General features: G+C 44.0%; 1 protein-coding gene across 1 annotated transcript in view; it reads left to right on the forward strand.

The window, feature by feature from the left end:
• Positions 1–25169, forward strand: part of LOC147708713 (uncharacterized) — a 273705-nt gene that overhangs the window by 183689 nt on the left and 64847 nt on the right. The window contains exons 17-18 of the mRNA XM_086925763.1: positions 14583–14654; positions 22511–22600. Coding sequence (XP_086781889.1) covers positions 14583–14654; positions 22511–22600 — 162 coding nt within the window. The remainder of the gene's footprint in view (positions 1–14582; positions 14655–22510; positions 22601–25169) is intronic.

Raw genomic sequence — 25169 nt, forward strand, 5'->3', positions numbered from 1 at the left:
ACTCCTGGAGTGTGAGATGAAGCCGCCTGCATGGAATGGCCTTGCTAGGTTACACCTCGTGAGCATAGCGCTATTAGGGGCAAGATGCGTCTCTTGCAGCAGCGCAATGTCTACCTCCTTTCTGTTCAAGTACGCCAGAATTTTACACAATTTTCTATGGTCATTTAAGCCCCTCCTGTTCCATGTCATTAATCACAGGCTTCTTCTATATCCCTCCCCATGTCCACTGTGCGTCATTCTTCACTTTCACATGTTCTGACAATCCTAGCTGCTATAACAAATGCTTTGCCATAATCAATCACGCCCAGTGTGACCATGTGAACTGTAACAAAAGTACCAACCCCCCCACCCACGCCATGCCAACCCCAACTAGGCATAAGCGGCTCACTTCCCCCTCACTAGCAATTACTAGTACATATAGCAAGAAAACTACAATTGTTTAGTAATAAGCATTATTTAACTTGTGACGGTTGAGCGTAAAACGTATTGGGGTAGATGTTACCGGCCATCACTTCTGTGGGGTCCCAATGCCACACAGCCACTTTCCAAATAATAAGAGACTTCCACTGGAGGTACTAAGTCTCTCAGGGAGCCTCGTAAACAACTATTGATGGATAGCATCTCTCACTCAATATGATGCTGACTTCCCGTACCAATAAGCCTGGCCTATGCGAGTAAGGGTCAGCAGAATGATACATTTCAGCATAAAGTTATATTTCACAGTAAGGAGGCACTCCCTGAAAGCTAAAGGTCCAATCACCCCAATCCTGCACAGATTATCTACTCACGGGGAAAATCATCATAAAAGTCTGCCGTGCAGTGTTTCCCGCCAGGTGATGAGGCAAATGGTGTAATGTTCGCAACAAATCCAGGCCCCCTGCACTCGCCTAATGCCAAAGAATCCACTCCGGAGGTAGTCTGCCAGCAGGCCTGCACGCCAGGTCGGTGCCAGTCAGGCCGCATGTCAAAGATCATCTCCGCAGCATGGCCTCGACCTCCGTATCACCAAACACGCCACAGAGCTCAGCAGCCCAGTCGCCGGCAGAGTCACCACTCCCTCCGCAGAAGGATCGTCACAACCAGAGGGTCCAGCCATCTCCAAACCTCGATGGTTGCGAGGGCCGGGTGAACGCTCGCACCTGCCTCAGCAGGAATCGTCGTCCTCTTCAGCAGCTGCGTCACGCGGCTCAGGGGAAGCAGCGTCTGGTCCGAGAACTGCAGCCCGGCCGAGCTGAATTACTCCGTTCCTACAGCCTTCAGAGCGTTTTCAAATGGGCACAGCACGCTCAGGATCTCGAGCGAGTAACCAGGATAATTATAGCTAATAGCTGACGGATCGATGTGGCGGTTAGCGGAGCTCACTTAGCAAGCAGCCATCTTTGGGCCAGGCAAGCGCCACCCCCCTGTAAAGTCTGTTGCCTGTAGGAAGACGTATCACCTCAAAAGTTTGGCATTCTCACCTTTCATTTGCATTAGCCATTTGGGAGGTCTGTGGTCAGTTTGAACTGTGAAGTGAGTACCAAACAGGTATTGTCTCATCTTCTTCAGGTACAAACCAAATGCCTCCCTCTCAATGGCAGTCCAAAGCTGCTCCCTGATGATGTCAGCTCTGATAGCGTCACACGGAGATCGTTTGATACCTCGGAGTTGGTTTGATGCAAAAAAGGTGTTCAACCTCTTGAACTTCTCAATTCTGGAAGCTATTACAGCACAGAATGTTGATCTGATCAAATGAGGGAAGGAAAGGATGGGGACAGCAGGGAGGGAGACTTATGAAAGAAAGCAAACAATTAGATACCATTAGCTAAACACAATTCTATCACTTTCGAACTGTTATAGGTAATGCGTTACACTCTCTATTACCTGTAAAAGAAAACAACAGCACCTGGTCTTCATTATAATCATGATATGCATATGGCTCTATCTTTTCCATGTTTTTGCAATTCATTTGCCTTTTAAGACATAGAGGAACATGAATATACAAAAAAGAGTAAACAGTACATCAGCATGTAGTGTGTGTCCAGGAATAAAGAGGAGTGATCTTTTATCCGTGTACCCACCCTTTCAATCAGGGTATTCCACTTCACAGGGGAGCTTCTCACCACGTACTTCAAATGCCCCCTGTTACTCAAAACATAATAGTAAAGACAAAGAATCAAAAGCAAACAAGGATTCCAAATAACACACAACCCAGTATATGGGAATTTGCTGGTTAATAAGAACCAAAACAATATTCACTGTTTTTATCCACCGTTTCTCAACACAGCTTTGTCATACCATTCCAATGTAGCACTATACACTTGCCATTTGTAAACCCGGCTTCAGCTAGTAGTGCATCCTCCAAAATACCAAGTACACAATTACAGCTGTTTTTAATGTGGATTATGAACACACTACAATGCAAGAGTTGTGCCGTTTCCGTCACGGCTGTTTAAACAACAAACAATACACAGCACACTAGAACTCAGAAATGCCGTTACGTTGCACGTTTATGGTAGTGGCAAAAAATTAATACACCCAAAATGGTTCCATTGTGGGATGTAGTAGCGTGCCCTTTTTGAACCCACAACCCTTTTGGTTACACAGCAACTGTTTAATATGCTGGAAAATTACACCCAAGCCGTTTCCATCACGGCCGCGTGTGAAATGTTTTAAATAGCGAAACTCACCAAGAACAGTTCGTAAATGAAAGTCAGTGCTAAGGCACCCTTACCACACAATAACGAGTCCAAGAATGGGAACCGGCAACCAGCGTCACGACTGGATCCAAGAAGAATAATCAGCATCGCTTGTTCACCCGTACTTCCTTTAATGCCGCCTTGACGTCGAATATACCTCAGGACGTATCTCTGCGCATCACACTGCCCAATGGGAAATGGAGTCCAAAACCTTCGGGCTGTGACGGGACAACCTGACAACTTCCTAAATGGGTCTCTGTAACAGATGAGTAACCTCCTACTTATAAAAGCAACGGGCTGGTCTTGGCCATCATCATTGCTCTCAGATAGGACCGCTCCTATCCCTAGCTCAGAGGCATCAGTATGCACATTAACTGCTTGGTGTAGTCTGGAGTTTTTAGAATGGGTGCTGAGCACATTGCCTCTTTCAGGGTGTCAAAAGCCTTTTGACAGCTAACTGGTGAATTTCTTGGGCATTTTCTTGGATGTGAATTCTGTGAAGGTGTCACAATGGATTCATACCCCCTTCACAAACCTCCTATAATACACAGTGAAACCAAGGAATGCCTTGACTTGATTCTATGTTGTTGGACCCTCCCAGTCCAGAATAGCTTGGATCTTAGTTGTAAGGGTTGCACTTGGCCTCCACCAACTCTGCCGGGCAGCCTGCCTGAAACCTCCAATTGAGGATTTCTAGTCATCTTTGATATTCAAATACTTGCCTGATCACAAACCCAAAGCTTCCGCAATCACCCGCTTCCCAAAGTAGTGGAAAGCGGAGGTGTGAGATTGCTGTGGACCCATGATCGCACTGAGGAGCAAGTGGTGTTACTGCTTGAAAGCTGCCACTGAAATAGAAGCAGTTTGACTACATGGGAAGAAGCCGATAAGGGACCAAGAGGCCGGATGTTACAGGCTGGACCCTCGTGTTACACAAATATACTCAGCCAAATGACTAGCGGTCTTTCAAGCAGGTATTGACACAAGTCAAGCAGTAGCGTTGACACAATATTAACAAAGGTTAAACTCAATTCCCTATAAACTTATCAGGCCCAGCTATTAATTGGAAGGGCAGTCCTAAACTATGACTAAAGACTAGATATGATCTTTAACAGCAATCAATAAGTAGAAACAGACAAACAAATAACAGAAGTACTTATCTGTAATGAAGCAACAAATAAAAGAGGATGATGACTCTGTTTGGACATCCTATTGCTTTATAATGTATTATTGTTCTTTAGGGGGCTGAATGTTGGGGCAGCAATAAAAAGTTATTGCATAATGGTAGCCTCTGGTCTTGTAATGAAATCAGCCACCTTTTCATTGCCTTTTTTAACACATCAATAGCCACAGCCCCCTTCTCCAAAGACTGGAAACATGCAAAAGTCAACCCCCTACTAAAGAAACCATTAGCAGAGACCAGTGAATTCCACAACTGACAACCGATCTCCCTGCTCCCATTCCCTGTCAACTTATTAGAAAAAGTTGTCAACCAACAATTCTCCTCACATCTGGAACCAAACTGCCTACTGGATTGCTCTCAGTCTGGATTCCGCAGCAACAACAACACCAAGACATCCCTCATGGTGGCTACCTACAACCTCCAATCCCTACTCGACTGAGGAGAGACTGTGACTCTGATCCTCATAGACCTCTTAGAAGGCTACGATATGGCTCCCACCACACACTCATCACAAGGCTGCACAACAGGGGCATCCAAGGAGCTGCTCTCGATGGATGGCCTCTCCTTACCAGAAGAATGCAAAAAGGCATTCTACCCTTCACCTTCGAACCAAAGGAAATCATCTGTGGAGTACCCTTAGGCTCCTCGCTCATCCCCACCCTTTTTAACACTTATATGATACCTCTGTCCAGCATCATCAAAACCCATGGACTGGCATCATATCCTACGCCGATGTCACACAACTCATCCTCTCTCTCTATGAAGACACCAACACCAAGAACAACTTCCACAACTGCAGTACAGACGTTGCCAACTTGATGAAAGACAACTGCCTGAAGCTCAACACAGACACGACAGAAGTACTGACCTTCAGAAACAAAAGCTCCCCCTTGGTGCATCATGGTGGCCCTCTTCACTCAGACCCCCACTGACCACGCTACGAACCAACTACAGACCATACAGAACACAGCAGCCAGACTCGCCCTGGAATTCCCTAGACAAACCCACATCTCCCTCTACCTCAGGGAAATGAACTGGCTCCCTGTACAGAAAAGATGCTAGGTATCAAGCTCCTGGCAGACGTATACAAGGCCCTACACAACTGCTGACCCACCTACTTGAACCATCGACTATACTTACATCGCCCACCATACATCTCCGCTCCACTTCCGTCTCTAACTTTCACCCCTGCATCTGACCTAGCAGATGCAGAGGTCGTTCCTTCTCCTACCTAGCAAGGAAGACATAGAAAGAGCTACCCCTTTATCGTCGGACTGAAGAACCAAATATTTACAATACTCCTTCTCAGGGGTCTTACCAATAAGTAGTCCATTCAAGAGTGGCAAAGAAATCAACACAGAATCTGAAATATGAAAAGACATCTTTATTATCATTAATTGTGAGGCTCCGTCGCCCAGCCACTCTTAAAGCAACTGGATGAGAGCGTCTGCTGCATGGCCTTCGCACAGGCCTTTTATACAGAATATTTCGCCTTAAGCACACATTCCTGCTTTGAAGTGCATTATGTTGGAAATTCCCAGGACGTGCATACAAAGCATCACTTTCAAGATAAGTCCAGGCTAAAAAAAGGATTGCACACATGCTTGGTTTCCTGTTCCATCAGGCCGGACAAACCCACCATAAAACCTTCAACCCAGATCAATGAACATGTTGTAAAGGAAAGGCAGCAACAGATGGGACGGAGATAGAAGCGGTGGGAATGGTGCCATAAAAGGTCGGACATGTCCTGCTCTTTGAACTTTATTGCGCCAGCTGCTGAACAAGGAACTGGCTTGGGAGGTTAGCCTCAAGCAACAGGGTCAGCTGTCGTCAGGTCATGCAGAAGTCAGCACAAACCCATGCTAAGGTTATGTCCTTTAAATGCTTGCTCTGCCATGGGGAAAGCCTACTGTAAGGGCAATGAAATAACATGGCTGCTATTTACAAGATGAAACCCAAGTGTTCAATGCAAAACCTTCAAATGCACAGTGAATCCATTGGTGTAACATGATGAAAATGCTCATGAATAACGCATTCATTATTTGCGGTTCACTGATACCAAATTCATAACAGAATCATGACATTTGAAACACAGGTTCAGAACCCCCAGAACCACAGAGCATCCTTTTGCCCTTACATAGGCAATAACCTATACTCATGCTAATTCTGAGACCATGTCTATATTTCATCACTCGCTGGTGTTGATGTAAATACTGTACCAAAGAAATTATCAGTAAACTCTGACCTAACCAGTTCATGTTCAGGTAAAATATGAAGCTCATGTGAAGAAACAGAAAGAGTATGTTGGGAAGTTGGTGCAGACGTCAATAGTGTAGGGGGAAACATACCAAAATATAGTAGCCAATAAAATACATTAAAGTATTAAAATAGATAGAACTATACCGCACTTAGAGAACAATATTCTGTAATGTCTGTTTTTCATCTCTTGCTTTTTATCGTCATTCCTCAATACAATCTCCATTTTCTAATGTCGCTCACGCAATCTTGGTAGAGTACATCAGCTGTGATTATTAGCAGGTCATAGGGACACTGCAGGTCCTGCAGGCCTACTGCCACTACTCAGGTCACAAACTGAACCGTTTGTACTCCTACGTGACCCTGCAACTGGCAAATGGTAACCAATCAAAAATTTAACAAAAAACATAATACAATTCAGCAAGAGAAAAAGAACAACAAAAGGTCAAATGCGTAATACTTGCACAGTCCTAAGCAGAAAGCAAATCATAGAATTTTCTAATAACGTTTTATATTGCTTCCTACGCATTTAAGTAATTCATTATATGTTTAAGTGAAACAATAGTGTTCCTGATCAATGCTCTCAGATGAAAAAGGGATACTGTTCCACAGAGAGTGGACTTTATTCTGCTTTTACTAAACAGAAATACTTTAAAACAATGCCAGCAAAGCAGCAAAAATTATTTTCCAAACTTCAAGTCTATATAAGCTCACAAAAAATACCCAAAGTCCATCAGATCCGCTTCCAGTGTACTTCGCGTTGGGCCTCTTCAAGTCAGGCCTTTCATGAGGAGACAATACTGTTTAGTTGGAGTGCCGCTCGGGGAAAACACTCACAGCTCACTCGAAAGTCTCAGTGTTTCAAAACAATGCACCAGTGTCTCTTCTTGTGGCAGACACTACAAATGATGTGCTGTTTATTGATCAAGGGCACAAAGCATCTCGTGCAGATCCAAGCACTATTTAAAAACGACCAGCAAAATCAGCAGCGCTTTCAGGCTCCAACACTCATTATTTAGTGTCAGAGGACGCTCAAGCTGCTCTCTCCTGGGCACCAGAATGTAGTGCCTTTTTCTAAACGTGGATGCTCGGGGGCACTGCCGTTCCACTGGTGCAAAGCAAAAGCGTGAATGTGGCCAAAACTCGGGCCAATGGCTCAAGGGAATGTATACTGACAGAGGTTTACCAGCACATAACAGGTACAGAGCCCAAACAACAAATAAACGAATCAGCTCCTCCTTTCTTCTGCAACGCCTTTCGCAAATCAACTGCCTTGCTTTGGAGGTACTGCTGAGATCGCGCTGATGATCATTGTCCCGCTTCGCGACTTCCTTGTTTGCAAGAAGTGTAGAGCCAGGAAATCTGTTCATCTTAGAGCGGTCACTGATGGGGTGTGAGCTTAGTGTTGATCACAGGTCTGCAGGGAATCACTCTTCCTTTGACTCTGGAAGATTCAGCAGGACCCTAGTGATGCAGGATGTGTAACACAATTGTTAGTTTCCTTCAAATCAAGCACAAAAGCAATTCATGTGTTTTAACAAAAGGACTGGCAAGCAGGTGACCTGCAATCTGCAAGGGAGTGACAATGTGTCATGGGCATAAAATACAAGAGCAAAGGCAAAAAGGGCAAAACAGTATCTTTAGAATCTTCAGTTATGTTCTTTTCATTATTCTCTGTCATCTATAGCTACACAGGAATTCTATCAAGATGAATTTCCTCACACAGTGGCATTGTCTAATGGGGTAAATACATGTGTTCCCTCAATGACTAAGCCTAGGTGTTCCTAAATTCCTTATCTAGAACATCTCGAATAGAAAGATAACATCATTCACATTATCAAAGACATGAAGAAAAAGTCCCTTTAAAAATGTGCATTAAGTGCACTATGCAATACAAAAGGCTAATGATCAAATGTGAAGACAAAGAACAAACACTAGAAAGTCCTGGTATTTGCATGTTTAGAACACATCTAATCCCACCAAAAATTAAAGCAGCAGGAACACAAGAAAGCTGAAAAATTAAAAATAGACATTGGAACCAGCCTATCACTACCTTGACAGTCAGTCTGAAAAAACATTTTACCTGACATGGGGGGAAAAAAACATTTTACATAACATGGGGGGTCCCTAGTACATAACTATGGTCTAGAAGTGTACACATAAACAATACACCCATAATGATAAATGGGCTGACTGATGAAAGGAATATGGGAAAAGGGAAAATGGAATTAGGACACAACTAAAATGACTAATAACTAAGCATAATGCGACATTGGTCAGGGGCGAAACAGCAGAAGAAAAATCTATAGCAAGAACAAGAGTTTGCTTGGGTGCCTCAGACATGTGACACAGCACCAAGAGAACGGGGAATACACAAAAGACCAAAGTTACACAAATTCTAATTCTATGTTCCTGTTCTCTCTTCAGGGAGAGGAAAAAAATTAAACCTGGCTTCCTTTCAAGGGGACAAAAGCCATATGCTATTTGAGAAACAAAACATGATTAAATAACGCAATATAAAAATTAGGTCACCGTGAGTCACAGATCTATAATTCTATCCTTAGGTCCAATCAAGGATACATAACAATTTAGGGCTGCCTATTCCTTTAAGGGAATGTGCAGTACGTAACATCAGGTGATACACTTTGAACCTGTTATATTTGTTTAGTTATTTATTTTCAATACAGCCAAATGTATAGCCAAAGGTAGGCATGCACTGGTAAAAGTGCTGCCATTATTCCTCACAGTATGCAAACCATATCTGTGAAATTTATCATTATACCAAATTCATCCAATAATTGTGTAGCGGTACATATCGTCATATGAACCTCTTCAGAACACAGGAGAACTTGTGATGGTAACAACATGAACAAAACATACAAAAATGCAGCACCATGGCATGTGTATTTTATGCACTTTAAACCTGCAGCCAAAAACCCAATATTTGGGCCTGTCTAAATTGTCAGGTCCAAACTCCATACAAACTCTACACCCTCAGTTTGACATTGAGCACAACGCAGTTGTCGGTCCATTGTCAAATATAATATGTCATGACAGCTGTAAATACCTCAAACAGAAACATGTACATTTTTTTTGTTAAAGAAATGACGCAAAAACACATCTTTTGTCAACTAGCCAAACTCACGTGTCTTCTCTTCCTTAGAATAATCCATGAATAATCTGTTGGCAAAAACAAACAAATACACAACACAAAAAAAAACATTGCAACATACACAAAAAATAACTGTTTATTACTTAACTGTTAATGAGCAAATCTGTATTGAACGTAGGCCTGTAACCTATAACCTTCAAAATTGTGTGAAAAAGGCTGCATGTTATTTTTATCTAAAACTGGATGCATCATTTCGTTTTCTGTAAAATAAAACACAGCTAGCAAACATTGTAGCAGTCCTGCCAAGCATTTAACATGATGTTTAAAGAAACCCCTTTTCATCTCCCCATTTAAATCAAGGTCCTTCATGTTACCAAGTGAAACCAGAAACCTCACTTTTAGCAGCCCGTGCAGAGAGGTCATTCTGCATTCCTTGGAAACAAAGGCCTAATTAAAAGGCTGTAAATGGCAACACATGAGGGGCCTTCTCCATAATTTATGGGGAAACACTGAAAAGAGAACATCTCAGCGAGCGCGCTGAGCCAGCTGTTGCAAAGTCTCCCAGCCCCCGGCCTCTGCCACAGTGGAGCTGACAAAGCCAGTAGGCTCTATTTAATCCTGCAAGAATGCAACCTTATTTTGTAAAATAATTTCCCTTATTTTAGGCGCCAAAATTATCTAAATTCCCATAGCATTAAACTACATTCACTATCAATATTCCTGAAAACCTACAGACACACAGACCAGTTGTTTTTAGAGTAAATGCTTGTTGCAATCCTATGGCACACACTTCATCAGTGTTAAATAAGCAAACTGTCCGTAGGCCTAGCTTGAAAGTAGAACCTCCAATCCTGATATTAAAACAAGCCTGAGTACTGGCACATTAACCCACTGAATCACAAGAAAGCACAACCTTATATCAAAACCTAAATGCATGCATTTGCTTAAGGCTGAGACACTTTAAGGGAAGCAAAAATGCAGTTTAAACAGTGAATTTACCCAAAATCGACTTTCTGATTTTGGGCATTACAAAATGAATTTTTTACAATTTCCTTGCAGAATATGGATTACTAGAAAGTCTATTACATAATCCAAGAGTCAGGTATCTGAAAATAATAATTTATATGTTATAAAAATGAGCTTGCTTGCGCCTATGGCAAGCGAATTTATACAAATGAATTCTTGTCATTTAAGTGATGCAACATAACGCAAATCACATTTTAATGCTAAGAGGTCATAGCATGAGTGTTACGCTTTATGAATATTAAAAAACGATTTTGGTAGCACTAATTTTTATGAATTATTTTTCCATAATTAATAATTTTTGTCTTCTAATAAAACCCAATTATTTCTCTTTGTGATTGTTTTTACATATAAGAGCCCGCTACATCCCTTGCCTCTTATTGAGATGCATTAACTCACAAACCTTAGCGCATATGCCTAATTTAAAAAGCGTCACATTCTGCGTCAATTTTAGGGCCTCTGTCATGTAAAAGGGCAGTCATGCAAAATTCCACCCGTGTTGAACTACAAAAAAATTGCTGGCTGAAAAAACATTCCTATTCAAATATACTGCAGCTAAAAACGTTTTGCCTGTGAACATTTAATACAGTGCATGTAAGTGAAAACGCTGTAAATGTATTTATTTCTGCAAAAACATGCAATTTCTTTTTTTTGGCTGGGGCCTTATTTATATCCATTAAATGTGAACCACACACATTGTGCTCATCTCAGACATAAACAGAAAGTGTTGAAAACATTTAGGACACACAATGCAGCGCTCTCCAACCATTTCTTGTAAATCGCGTCGTCGCAATGTACAACAAAACTCACAAACAAAATAGACATGTAAACACACATTTTAACCACGCATTCAAACACACATTTAAACCCACAAATCAACACTCAGGACGAAAACAGGACAGTCCGGACTATACGTAGCTGTAAGTCATATTTACAAGAAACACTGCTCAACAGTGTAAAAACCAAAAATACACTCAATTCACTAGCTGCAGCTGGCAGAACACCAAAAATCGTTCTGCATATCCATTCATAAAATTATACAGAGTAAAGCATCCTTATTATGTATTATTACATATTTTAATTCCCTGCGCATACAAAATCACCAAGGAAGAAATATGTTTGTAAATCTAACCTATTTAGATAAACCGGTTAATTCAAACGTATACAAAGTTGGCCAATACAAAGCTTCGAATTCGCTAAGATCAGGCATCTTATAGCTCACTAATCCAGCATCAAACTTCAAGGGTTACGGGATTTACCAAGTCCCTGCAAAGAACAAATAACCTCGGTTTTTGGCGTCTGCAGGCGTCAAATAACACAACAACAACAAAAACGCTAGCAAAGTGTCACCGACAAAAACACTAGCAAAAGCGTCAACAACTAAGGACTATGGGAGCGACCCACATATACTTTATCAAAGCTGTACCAAACAAATAGGTGTCCAAATTCTAACTGCCAATTTCTAACTGCACTAACAGTCTCTTTAAAAAAAACTTACACAAAAAGGGTTGCTCAGTCAGGAGTGACATCTTTTGGAGAGTTTTAAGTCAGAAAAATCAAAAATATGCCAGGCCGCAAAGACAGAGAATCCCCCAGAACCTCCGTGCACAGAGTACCTCTTTTAGTAGATTCCTGTCTTGCCTTCCCCAGCATAATTCTATTCTCTGAAAAATCTCTCCTCCAGGTTGTCACTTCATGATGAAGCCCCTGTTGGTTGCGCCAACTGAAGAACCAAATATTTACAATACTCCTTCTCAGGGGTCTTACCAATAAGTAGTCCATTCAAGAGTGGCAAAGAAATCAACACAGAATCTGAAATATGAAAAGACATCTTTATTATCATTAATTGTGAGGCTCCGTCGCCCAGCCACTCTTAAAGCAACTGGATGAGAGAGTCTGCTGCATGGCCTTCGCACAGGCCTTTTATACAGAATATTTCGCCTTAAGCACACATTCCTGCTTTGAAGTGCATTATGTTGGAAATTCCCAGGACGTGCATACAAAGCATCACTTTCAAGATAAGTCCAGGCTAAAAAAAGGATTGCACACATGCTTGGTTTCCTGTTCCATCAGGCCGGACAAACCCACCATAAAACCTTCAACCCAGATCAATGAACATGTTGTAAAGGAAAGGCAGCAACAGATGGGACGGAGATAGAAGCGGTGGGAATGGTGCCATAAAAGGTCGGACATGTCCTGCTCTTTGAACTTTATTGCGCCAGCTGCTGAACAAGGAACTGGCTTGGGAGGTTAGCCTCAAGCAACAGGGTCAGCTGTCGTCAGGTCATGCAGAAGTCAGCACAAACCCATGCTAAGGTTATGTCCTTTAAATGCTTGCTCTGCCATGGGGAAAGCCTACTGTAAGGGCAATGAAATAACATGGCTGCTATTTACAAGATGAAACCCAAGTGTTCAATGCAAAACCTTCAAATGCACAGTGAATCCATTGGTGTAACATGATGAAAATGCTCATGAATAACGCATTCATTATTTGCGGTTCACTGATACCAAATTCATAACAGAATCATGACATTTGAAACACAGGTTCAGAACCCCCAGAACCACAGGACCTCCCTATCTTTTCCTGAGTTCTGAAAGTTCCTGAAAACCTGACTATTTGGCTAATCAACTGGACCCTGCCATCGGCTGTATACCCTCACGTGGATGTACCATGTTACTCCGCATACTTTTACTCCGCATACCGTTACAACGCGGTATTTACAACGCATACCATTACAACGCATAGCGCTTTGGGGTGCTGGATAGTGGTAAGTATAATTTACTATTCTAACTCCAGTCCCCGTGGACCCTAGGGAAGGTGTTGGATAGTAAATTATACTTATTCCCTATCCTAGAGCGCCCCCCAGCGCAATGCGTTGTAATGGTATGCGGAGTAAAAGTCGCTTTGTAATGGTAGTGCGGAGTAAAAGATGCGTTGTAACGGGTGTATACCCCCTCACGCGTGACAAGAAGTGCTAAACAAATTTACTGATTGATTGATGCGGAGAGGCAGTATGGAGTGACTGCCTGTTGTTCATGGCAACACATTTGAAGGGAATCTATGTCTAGCTAATTTGAGGAACATCGAAATAAAGATTTTTGTGTACCATGTATGAAGGTTTGTTGTTTTTATTTGTTAGTACAGCCAGTGAAAGAGCATTCTTAGAAATAAACAATACCAAAAATAAATTTTCTGTGCGTGGTATTAAATTCTCTAGGTTTTCATCTTCAGCTATTGTTCCAAAGTATGGCCATTTTTTGATTAATATACTTATTAGAATGATCTCTGGAATCGTGAAACTGGCTCAGCTAGTCCAAGGCAGTAGAATGATCACACTAAGTATTCTTTTTTGCCTGTGTTCCGGGTTCAGTGAAGGTCTGGGAGCCAGCAGTTGCAATCGGCTTTTTGGCCTTCCTATAGGGGTGTTAATAGATGTATTTTCCACATGCTCAGTAGAAAAAGCTCTTAATTGCCTGTTCTTCTTGTCATATCCCCTCACATACATGGTAGTGAATTAATGGGTTATGCTCTCAGCACATGGTATTAACTAATCATAACACACTTTGCAGTTGGCAATAGTGGATAATACCTTACAATCAGCTCTAGATGAGAACTCTTAGGACACTCTTCATCATTAGTGAACACATGCCTATGGGCAGTGAGATCAGAGCGCAATTACACAAAATAATAAGGATGTATCAGTGTAGTACCAATAAATAGCACAGACTGCATAGCCAGGCTGATGTTTAGGAAAACATCACTTGCACATGTAACGATAATCCTCACCTTTCTCTGCAAAATTATGTAACTTTCATTAATCTTATGAGTTTACGTTTGTTGTTTTGAATTAGTATATTTTACTAAGATTCACCTCTTTCCATTGGCTATGAACTTGTCCACTTCCTTACATCCTAACAAGGTGAACATGCATCCTTGCTGTTATTTCTCTTTAAACATATTTGCGTGTATTATTTGTCTGCCAGAAAAATACTTCATGCAGTCTATTTATACTCATGGAATGTTTATAGGCAAACTAGCCAAATACACTGCTCTGACACATATCTTTAAAGCCTTTAAACCCTTAAGGGTACCATGGCTAAAGATATGACTTTACAGCAAAATAATATTGTCATCTCCTACTTCGCATGATTTCCTAGAAACAAGGTTGCTGGCAACAAACTGTGTGTGATCATGGTCCTACTTAAACCTCGGTGCCAATGAAAAGTTTGATGAGAGTCTTTCATTGTAGTCATGGAGGTGGAGTTTGGTGTGGAAAGTGAAAGTTAGCCTTAAAGTATGTTTTGCCTAAAGCAATTTTTACCTTTACAGCAGCCACAGTGGTTTCCGGCAGACACAATAATTAGAGGGAGCCGAAGCCTCCTACCTTATTCTGGCGAAAGGGTAAGATGGGGCACCAAAGGCCACCATGTGTTTAGACATTTCCTTCACCATGTTTTTGAGTATTTCCTTTGCCTCAGAACATTTTATTTTTTGGTTTCTATGAATACGTAGTAAAAAAAACAGTCATTTCTTGCCACCTGTCCCTCTCTATAACTGGCTAAACAATCTGCTCTATCATACATTGTCTTATCTTACTGCCTCACCCTTCAAAGGATTTTACCCAACAGTGATTACATTATTTTTTTTTTTTTTTTTTTTTTTTTTTTGAAAACCTTTATTTACAAGTGCACGATACACAGCGTCTGCCTACAACCCCACCGGGCCGGCCGCTATGACAAAAACTTGTTGAGCACAAAATGTTATATCAGGCAGAACGTTGCTGGCGCAATCTATCAAATCAACATTATCGGCAAGAGCGAAGTATCATACAAATCAGGATAAGAGAGGTTTAATTTTATGTTTTTGTTGAACTGAACACAAACAAACAAACACATGGTATCATGGTGGCAAGGGTTGCTGGAGGTGGGAGGAGGGGAATGGATGTAGGAGAAAAAGCGAGTGTAGGGGGGGGGTGGCGCGCATAAGAGAGCAGAGCAGTTGGTGAGTGGAGGAGAGGAACGGAAATCACGGAGAGGAGGGGAGAGGGACTTCGTAGTCAAGTGGAGGAGAACAGATGTCTCCACGATAAGTGTTCCAGGGAGTCCAAACTCTGGACCACTTCCCAGGGCGCCCCCGGGCCTCATAAACCGTCTTCTCTCGAAACATGGACCAGTCCATGTTTTCTTTCCAGGCACTGAGCACTGGCGGCCTAGGGGAGCCCCAGAGCTGTGCGATATCCCTCTTCGCGATCATATTGCCCAGGGTGACCCAAAGCGTCTGGGCAGCAGTGCAGTCAGACGGTTCCCACACATTCAACAGACAACGACGCGCCTCAGGAAGCAAGGGAACCCCCGTGACACGACTCATAACTTCATGCACCCTCGACCAGTACGCTACAATCACTGGACATTCCCACAGAACATGAAGAAAAGTACCATCCATCCCACACCCACGCCCTCAGCGTCCGTCAGCAATCAGACCCATTCGCACCAAACGCACTCCAGTAAGATACACGCGATGGAGGATTTTCAATTGGACAAAGCGAAGTCGTGCCGGAATAGCCACCTCCTTGGGGGAGGACACGGCGGACTGCCAGTCCTCGTCGTCCAATTCAAGTCCGTCAGCAGTCCAGGAAGCCCGGAGCTTCTCGAGCTGGTCAGCTCTGTTATGGATGAGCTTTTTATAAATTAAGGAGATAGTACTGTCTGGGACATGGCCATCTAAAACTCGATCCTCCAAAGGGGAGGACTGCGGAACATCAGTACCGGAGGGGAAGACAGAAGACAAGGCATGTCTGACCTGCATATAACGGAAGTACTCCTTATCGTCGAGCCGGTACTCCAGCTTTAGTGATTCAAAGGACTTAACCGCGCCACGTGTCCAAAGGTCCCCCACAGTACTAATCCCAATCATGTCCCATTTCTCAAACCCCTTCGTCTTCCACAGGTTGCCCAGTCGCTCCGAGTCGTATAGTGGCGTCATACGTGTCAGTCTGCCACCCCAGCCCGTGGCCACCGTAGCATCCCGCCATGCCCGCACTGCACATTTCGTTGGGCCCGTAAGGAGTCGAAAGGGGGCTTTAGAGTATAGCGCCCTATTAAAGTTGCCGCCGGGCAACAACAGCTTATCCAAAGCAAAGGCGGGGGCTGGCTCCGGAGAATATGTCGCATGGTTGATGGCGCTCAGGTGCGAGGCCCAGTAGTACCGTCTAATATCCGGTAGCGCAATACCCCCATCGTACCAGGAGAGTGTGAGCTTAGATAAGGCAATCCGGGCACGGCCATCCCAGATAAGTTGCCGCTGTAAACTTTCGACTTCATGGAAATAGCGGGCTGGAACGGGGTCGAAGAAATTTTGCAGGGCATAGAGGAAGCGGGGAAGCGACATCATCTTAAAGAGCGCCGCCCGGCCCAATGGGGATAAGGGCAGTTCGCGCCATCGCCGAACATCCTGCTTCAGCCTGCGGAGCGGAGCATACAAGTTCCGCTCATAGCGGACCGAAGAGATCATGGATACATGGACCCCCAGGTACTTAAAACCGTCAGTAGCTACCAGGATGGGAAATCTACGGGGGAGAGGCGGTAGAGTACCAGCTATGGCGTAGACACAGGACTTGGTCCAATTAATGACCAGCCCCGAGTTCTTACCGAAGGACGTAAGGACGTCGAAGAGGACATTGAGTGACTTCTGAGGGGAAGTAAGATAAAGGAGGATGTCGTCCGCATACAAGGAAACACGATCCTCGAGGTCAGGGGACCATCGGATCCCTTTGATCGAGGGTTCCCACCGGAGCCACGCGGCTAGAGGTTCGAGTGCCAAAGCGAACAAAAGCGGAGAAAGGGGACATCCTTGACGTGTGCCACGGCCCAAAGGGAATGGGTCTGAGCACCTCCCGTTCACAGCGACCTGAGCTAGCGGCTGTTCATAGAGAAGCTTGACCCAGGCGATGAAGGTAGGGCCAAAGCCAAATTTGGCGAGGACTGCCCATAGATAAGGCCATTCAATGGTGTCAAATGCCATCGTGGCGTCAAGGGAGGCGATCACTGCTGGCTCGGCGAGAGTAGAGGCTCTCGCGAGGACACTGTGGAGCCTACGTAAATTAAGAGCAGTGTTCCTGTGAGGGATGAACCCGGATTGATCCGGATGGATCAAGTCGCAGATAACAGCAAGCATCCGATTGGCCAGCACCTTAGCAAGGATTTTGGGTTCCGCATTAAGGAGGGAGATGGGGCGGTACGAGGCACAGCGGTCACGAGGTTTGCCATCCTTATAAATGACCACTATGGTAGCAAGGCGCTGCTCAAGGGGGAGGCATCCGGTCTCAACCGCCTCAAGAAACATGTGACGAAGATGAGCGGCCATCTTGTCAGGGCAAAGTTTATAGAGTTCAATGGGGAGTCCGTTAGGGCCCATTGCCTTACCCGAGCGAAGGGAACGGATTGCGAGGGCAATCTCGTCGACAGTAAAGGGGGCCTCCAAAGCGAGGCAGTCCTCATCAGACACGGTAGGCAGAGCAATGTCACGCAGGAGAAATCTGGAGTCGGCCTCATCTCGATCACTAACAGGCGTATAAACCATACGAAAGTGGTCAACAAAACACTCGACAACCTCACCCGGATCCGAGACAGTAACACCAGAATCACGAACAATGGAGGGAACAACACGACTCGCACGCTCAGTTCTATCCAGCCATGCAAGAAGCTTGCTAGCCTTGTCACCCACATCATACAGTCGACCAAGTTGATTAGACCGCATCAATTTAGCAGCATCCGTGACACAGGCCTTATAGTCTGCTTGTTTCAGTTCCAATTCATGCAACAGTGCAGGCGTGTCATTCCCACCCAACTCACTTTCAAGCGCAGTGATTTCAGTTTCAAGAGCCACAACAGCCTCCCTCTTCACCCTACGCTCAGTAGCAATGAGTGACAGGGCGGAACCCCGAATAACCGTCTTGAAGGCCTCCCAGAGAACAGTGGGGGAAGTGACAGAGCCCAGGTTCTCAGAAAAATAGCAATCTATTGCTTTAATCAATTCCGAGCGGAGCCGGGGATTTTTAAAATGCCAGGGGGGAATCGGGGGGACTCTGTTACCATGCCGACCACCCACAGAAATCGTGATCAACAGGGGGGAGTGGTCCGAGATACCCCGGGGAAGGTGCCGAACCTCACGAACAGTGGACAAAGTGGAGGCTAACATAAAAAGATAGTCAATACGGGAGAGGCTGCCGTGCGCGCCAGAATGAAAAGTGTATTGTTGGAGCGTGGGATGTAGTGAGCGCCAGACATCTACTAAGCCAAAAGTGTCAGCCATTTCACTGAGCCACATCTGGGACTGTGGTACTACTCTAGGGGGTAGTCGGTCGCAGTCGCCGGACATGACAGAATTGAAGTCCCCGCCCAGGACCAACAGGCCGTCAGGCAGCCCAAGAAGAGTCCTACCTAAATCAGCATAAGTGGTAGCCTGCAGTCCCGGGGGGATATAGACAACAACAAACACGACCTGCTTACCCTCCCACCTCCCCGAAACAGCAGCATACCGCCCACGCTCATCAAGGATAACATCATCAATAGCAAGAGCAAGGGAAGACTTTACCATAATACCCACACCCCGGGAACCCGAAGTGAAACCCGCATGTGCAACCAGTCGATAACCCCGGCGGTCTAATGCCTTGCAAGCGTTACCAATCAAGTGGGTCTCTTGAAGGAACACAACATCAGGGGCGTGGCGCCTCAAAAATTGCAGTACAATGCCCCGCTTAATTCTATCCCCCAGACCATTCACGTTCCAGGAAAGAATCCGCAGTTCACCCCCCCCCATTATGGCAGAAGCATTCCACACCCACCCCCCAGCAGGACCCACTGTGAACAATCATTGCAAGAAATGAAATACCATGAAACAGAGAACAGAACAAATGAAACGAAACACAAACCAGTCCCCAAACACAAACCCCAGAACCCAAACCCGTTACAACACCCCCCTCCCTGCACCCCTGCTGACTAAAAAGCCACCCCCAACTGCAGTGTGCCTGTCGCCCCATACTTCTACACAAAGAACCCCCCGAGGAGGAAGGGAGAAATCACCCGTTACCGCACCGCCACGGGCAGGGTCATCAGAAAATAAGTCAATATGTACAGTACGTTGCATAGTCTCAATCGGAACCTCCAGGGCATCTGTTACTCCTGGGCCTCTGCACCACCCTCCGCGCCACCAGGGCCTCCGCTCCCACAGTCATCTGCCGGCAACGAGTCCAACCAGTCGGCAGCACGTTCAGGTTGATCAAAGAAATAGGCACGTTCCCGATATTCAATCCGGAGCCGGGCCGGAAACAGCATGGCGTATTTCAGTCCCCGGTCCCTTAGGCGACGCTTCACTCCGAGGAAACCAGATCTTTGCCGCTGCACTTGATGAGTGAAGTCGGGATATATGGAGATAGAGTTATTGTCATACTTCAGGGGACCATGCTTACGGGCGGCCTGGAGGATAGCATCCCTGTCCCGGTAATGAAAAAGCTTGGCAATGATAGGCCTCGGCGGATTCCCCAGCTTCGCTTGACCTCCGGGGAAACGATAGGCGCGCTCAACGGCAAAGAACTTACTAAGCCCTGCCGGGGCCAGGTGGGCGACTATCAGTTCCTCGACCAGCAGATCGGTCGCTACCGAACCATCGCCTTCCGGAACTCCGACCAGGCGTATGTTGTTCCGCCTGGCCCTGTTATCATAGTCCTCCATCCGCTTGAGCAGCAAGTCGTGCGATGCACGCAGATTGCCAATTTCGGACTGCGCCTCAGCCATGTCGGTCACCAGGCTCGACGTTTTAAGATCCAGTGCCTTCACCCGCTCATTCGTTTTGGCCAGGTCGGCTCGGATCAGAGTCACATCCACCGCCACCGTGTCAATTTTGGTCACCACGGCCTCAAACTGTTGGCCCATGTCGGCCTTAAGTCCAGTGATGGCAGCCATTAGGTCTTGGAGCGATACTTCCGACGTGGACGATGTGTCCGTTTGAAGTCCTTCAGCACCCATGCATACGGTCCCGGGGGAGCCTCTCGGCTGGGTATAGCGTTCGATCATGTTCGTTTGGATCGATCCCCCCCGGGTCGCAGCTTTCCGGCGTCTTTCGGCCTCCACTTTCGTCGCCATCTCGCCTCCAGAGTTGGGCGGCTAGCCAAAGGAGGTGATGAACAGGTAGAAAAGTCTCGAAACTCCGATGCGCCAATGAAGCAGAGGTGTAGCGGCCTCCTTGCCAGTCCAGCGGAGGATCGTTGAGATCGAGAGGGCAGCAGGCGAGGCAGAGTAGGAGGAGACAGGAACAAAGGGAAGGAAACCGAAAGTGAAAGCAATACACCTCCGGCGGGCCAGATGCCAGGCAGCCGTTGTTGTTCAATTACATGTCGGCCACAGTGGGCAGCCGAGTCCCCGGTCGCGCCAGCGGGCAGGCCAGAAAGTTCCAAGTTGCAGAAAAATGGTCCCCAAGGTCCGATTTCGACCGGAAAAGGATCAGTCGCATCAGCGATGATAGTGCTGCAAAAGCCCGTCAAAATGACCAGGATAGGTGAAGGATAGATAAAGGAGGACGGCGCGGGTCTCGGGAGCTCTCTGCTCACGCGACCATCTTGGATGCCCGCGTAGCTCCTCCTCCAGTGATTACATTATTATGTTCTTTGAGTTTTGACAATAATGTTTCCGAAGGTTTGTTGACTTAAAATGAATGCTGTTTCATCAAGGTTAATAAAGGCTACGAATTTATTCTTTAAATAGATGACTGTTTACAATGTATGTTTCTCAAGACAGCGTAGTTTATACAATACTACCATATACACATAGCCAAAATGTATGAGGAAGATTTTATGTGAATCAGTGCTGTTTCTTTCTTTTTTGATTCCAACATTACCAGTTGAACTAGCCATTCAAACTCTAAATATAAAAGACACCAGGATCTTCTGGATAAATTATAAATTCCACGCAAACCTTTGAAACTGTTTATCTCATCACCACCTGAAATCAAACTTTCTCTTAATGAAGTAGACCCAGACTGATGGCTTGTACAAACTTCAACTGTGCAAAAGTAAATAAGACTTTCCCCGGTTTTGTAAATGCATATTTAATGGTAGCACCCATCTTAATGTCATTCACAAGTAGAAGCATGGTGTCATTTACATATATTTTAAAAAGAAGTCTAGGAGAATTATGATGCCTTTTATGATACAAGATTTGGAATACAACTTTTTCAGAAATATCTGGAGTTAATTCGATACCCTCTGCCAGAGCCACCAAACTCTTTCCTCACTCTTACCATGATCTACTGACTTCATTTTAATCTTTGTACTCCTTAATGATAAGACCAGGACATGGTATTGACAGACCTGAAATGTGTCACAGACTCGATTGGTAGGAAGGTCGAGAATCAAGATTGCATTGTTGAAGCTGAGCACCCAAAGCTGCCATAATAAATGGAACTACTCTGCCAGAGTAACTTTAATGCATGATAATTATTCCTTGGTACATAAGAAGCCTCCTCCATCTCTGCTGACTTAGGCCCAGTCACTCAAGGAGCTTGTGGAATCCTGCAAGCTTCATAAGCTGTCGCTGGACTACCAAGGTCTTAGAGGAATGCTAGAGACATCTTAGGGAAAAAAAACACATGCACACACCATGCAGTGTATATCTAGTCTGTGGACTTTTGAAAACTCTTACATTATCATATTCAGAGGACTTTAGTAACTGTTTTAACTTCACAAATTCTGAATACACATTCAGGTGCAAGAGAACACCTGACATGGGATTCAGTGAGCTTCTGTAGCTCACTACCTCTGACGTTCCCCCGACGCGATGTCGACTCATCAAAATCTGCAAAACTAAAAACGTTTATGTGGACTTCATTATTTCCCAGGGAAGTTTTCAAAAAATGTCTTTTGAACAGAAGGATACACAACTCAAAAGAAAGGGCCATACTGAGTGAATATTTGGCTAGCCGCTGCATCCGCATGTACAAAGGCATAAATAAATATATTTCAAAATATTTCTATATATAAATGTATATATACATATATATGTGTGTATGTGTGTGTGTGTATAACTTGATGATATACACATACTATATATATATTCAAGCATGTTTCTGTTATAAAATGGTAGGAAAATATTATTATTTGATATCCTCAAATACAAAGTAGTAGGCTGAGAAGGAACGTGAGCCTCATTAGTGTAGGCTGGAGTTGGCTGTAATCATTGCTGAAGTCATTTTTGGATTCTTTACAGCTTCCTGTATGCCTTTCAAGACACCGCATGGGACAGAGGAATTTTCCATTGATTCTGCGCATCCCACTTCATATTGCTGGAAGAGTATGGGTAAGTGAAAAATTATTTTAATGGAGGAATAGGCGCCAGGTATTTGGGTGTTTCATTTGCCCTCCATGCATGTTCTTTAACAATGGATCCACTATAAATGTTATTTCACACACCCTACTCCCAATCCATAACTAACTTGACCTTCTTCTAAACAAAGCTGATCCTAGCATTCTCACCAAACAATAATACCTCTAAACCTTAGACTATCTTCACTTGTTGCACTGTCATTAAGCCCACTTCACTATTCCACTATGCCACTTTTCTGGCAAATTCTTTCCCCTTTCCTCTTCGTTCCCCATATGTCTTGATTAGACATCACTCTACTTTTAGCTTCCCCATTTCATTCTCTGGCACTTCCTCCCTCACCTACACACCCTAAAAATAAAGTTTAATTAAATTCAACAGGTATAGATCTTCAGACACATTGGATATTTTTTGGCTCGCTAGTTTTAACCACTTCCATATTTCTACATTTACATGCTTTTCATGCAATTTATGAGATTGCATCAGGTAGATAAACTCACCTTCTTAAATGTGGGTGGTGCTAAACACTTTGATGAGGGTTTTTCAAATGGTGTTGTGTGGATAATGGAAGTGGGCTTTGGAGTATTTTTTGCCTCATGCTATTTCTTACCTCTTCAACAGCCACGTTGGCCCACCACAGAAGCAATGATGAGGCTGAACAACAGCTTAATACTTTACACTGGTGAAAGGGTAAGTGACAGATGATTTCAAAGGCACCATGTTTTTTAGTATTGTCTTTGTCCCAGCACATTTTATCTAGTTGGCTTCTAGCAATGGTGGATGGTCTACAAAGCCAATCTCATCCCTTGCACTCTGCCCCCATCCAAAGCAAAACCGTTAATCTCTTCTTTACAGCATCCTAATCATATTGGCCTCTGGGTTTTGAAATGACTGTTTCTTTAAGTTTATCAATGCCAAATTAACTCTGTTTTTGCAAGGATTAATAAAGGCCACCAATTATTCTTTACATATATGAATATTTACAATGCACAATTTGCAAAGCAGTCTATCTCTCATCCTTTCTTTCACTCCTCCAAACTACCCCACACTCCCTTCACATCCTTTTTCGCACCTACACAGAGTAAACATATTTTTCAAATCACAACCACTTTTCAAGGTTATTGGCTAGATCTGCAGACCGTGTATATCCACATCACCATTTACAAGTGCCTAAGACCTCATCTGACAGTTGGCTCTCTTAAATACGTTACGAACAGACTCCAAGTCGTACAGAATGCAGCTGCATGGCTGCTGTTGAATATACCCAGACATCAATCAGCCAGATCCTCCTTGAGGGAGCTTCATTGGCTCCCGGTCCAAGCTAGGATCAAATTTAGGTCCATAAGCTTGGCTCACAGAGCCATGTATGGGGGAGGCCCCACCCTGATACAAAAGTTGGTCTCACATTATTCTCCCCTTCGCCACCTCAGGTCAAGCTCTAACTTTCTGATGAATCCCACCAGCTTCAAGAGAGCCAGGTGGGGTGGAATGTCTTTCGCCCACCTGGTATCTAAACTGTGGAACAGTATGGATCCGAAACTCCGACTGATTTAAAACAAAGCGTCCTTCAAAAAAAGACTCAAAACATGGCTTTTCCCCTAAATTCATGCGCAAACAACTGCCTGTACTATCTCACCTCAGCGCTGGGATGCCCAAGGGTAGCTATGCGCTTTCAAAATCCCCTAAACCTAAATCGACTGTTCACAATCCATTACAAAATAAAAGTATTCCCTTTTTGTTTTTTTGTAAATAGTGACAGCACTTTTGACATAACAGGGACACCATATTTTCCAGTCCAGTGGGGAGTGGCAATCCAATTTCAGACTCAAACTCATTGTTTGGTGTTTGCAGAGCATTTGCCCTCCCTCCCTTCTTTGTATATGACGTCACCAGAACTCCTCTATAGCCAGTGGACCATATTACAGGTTACCTTTTATGTATTTTCTTATTTTACATACTTACTTTGGGGTAATACACTTGAAAAGATTGATTTCAAACAGACAAATGTTATTGGCAATAGTAAGTAAAATATTGGATCATATCGTTTAGTTGCCTGCAGTGAAATAAAAAGTAATGCTTGATTATGCTGAATATGGAATTTTAGAAAACACATTCTTCTTATACGAGTAAGGGATTGTCCAAGCTGTTCTCTCAAAGGGTCAGCTAGCAATGACATTTATTGGATTTAGAATATTTACCTTTTTCAACTCTCCTCTTAACTTTTTTTGTCCTGTACAGAACTGTACACAGTTTGGCATGGTGGAAATTATCATGCCAAATTTGTTGCAGGGTCCAAGGTCTTGGTGGAATCTAAAAAAGATTTTTCAATGGAGCATTTGCCTAAACTGCTCCATTTTGTAACTACATAATTGTGACTGCATTGTGTGCTATACATGTGTGTGCGTGTATATGAACATATATACATATATTTATATATATATATATATATATATATATATATATATATATATATATATATAGAGAGAGAGAGAGAGAGAGAGAGAGATAGAGATTGAGATAAATGTTTGAGATACATTTGGATATA

This window comes from Lissotriton vulgaris, chromosome 6 (genome assembly GCF_964263255.1).
Source record: "Lissotriton vulgaris chromosome 6, aLisVul1.2, whole genome shotgun sequence".
Classification (NCBI taxonomy): domain Eukaryota; kingdom Metazoa; phylum Chordata; class Amphibia; order Caudata; family Salamandridae; genus Lissotriton; species Lissotriton vulgaris.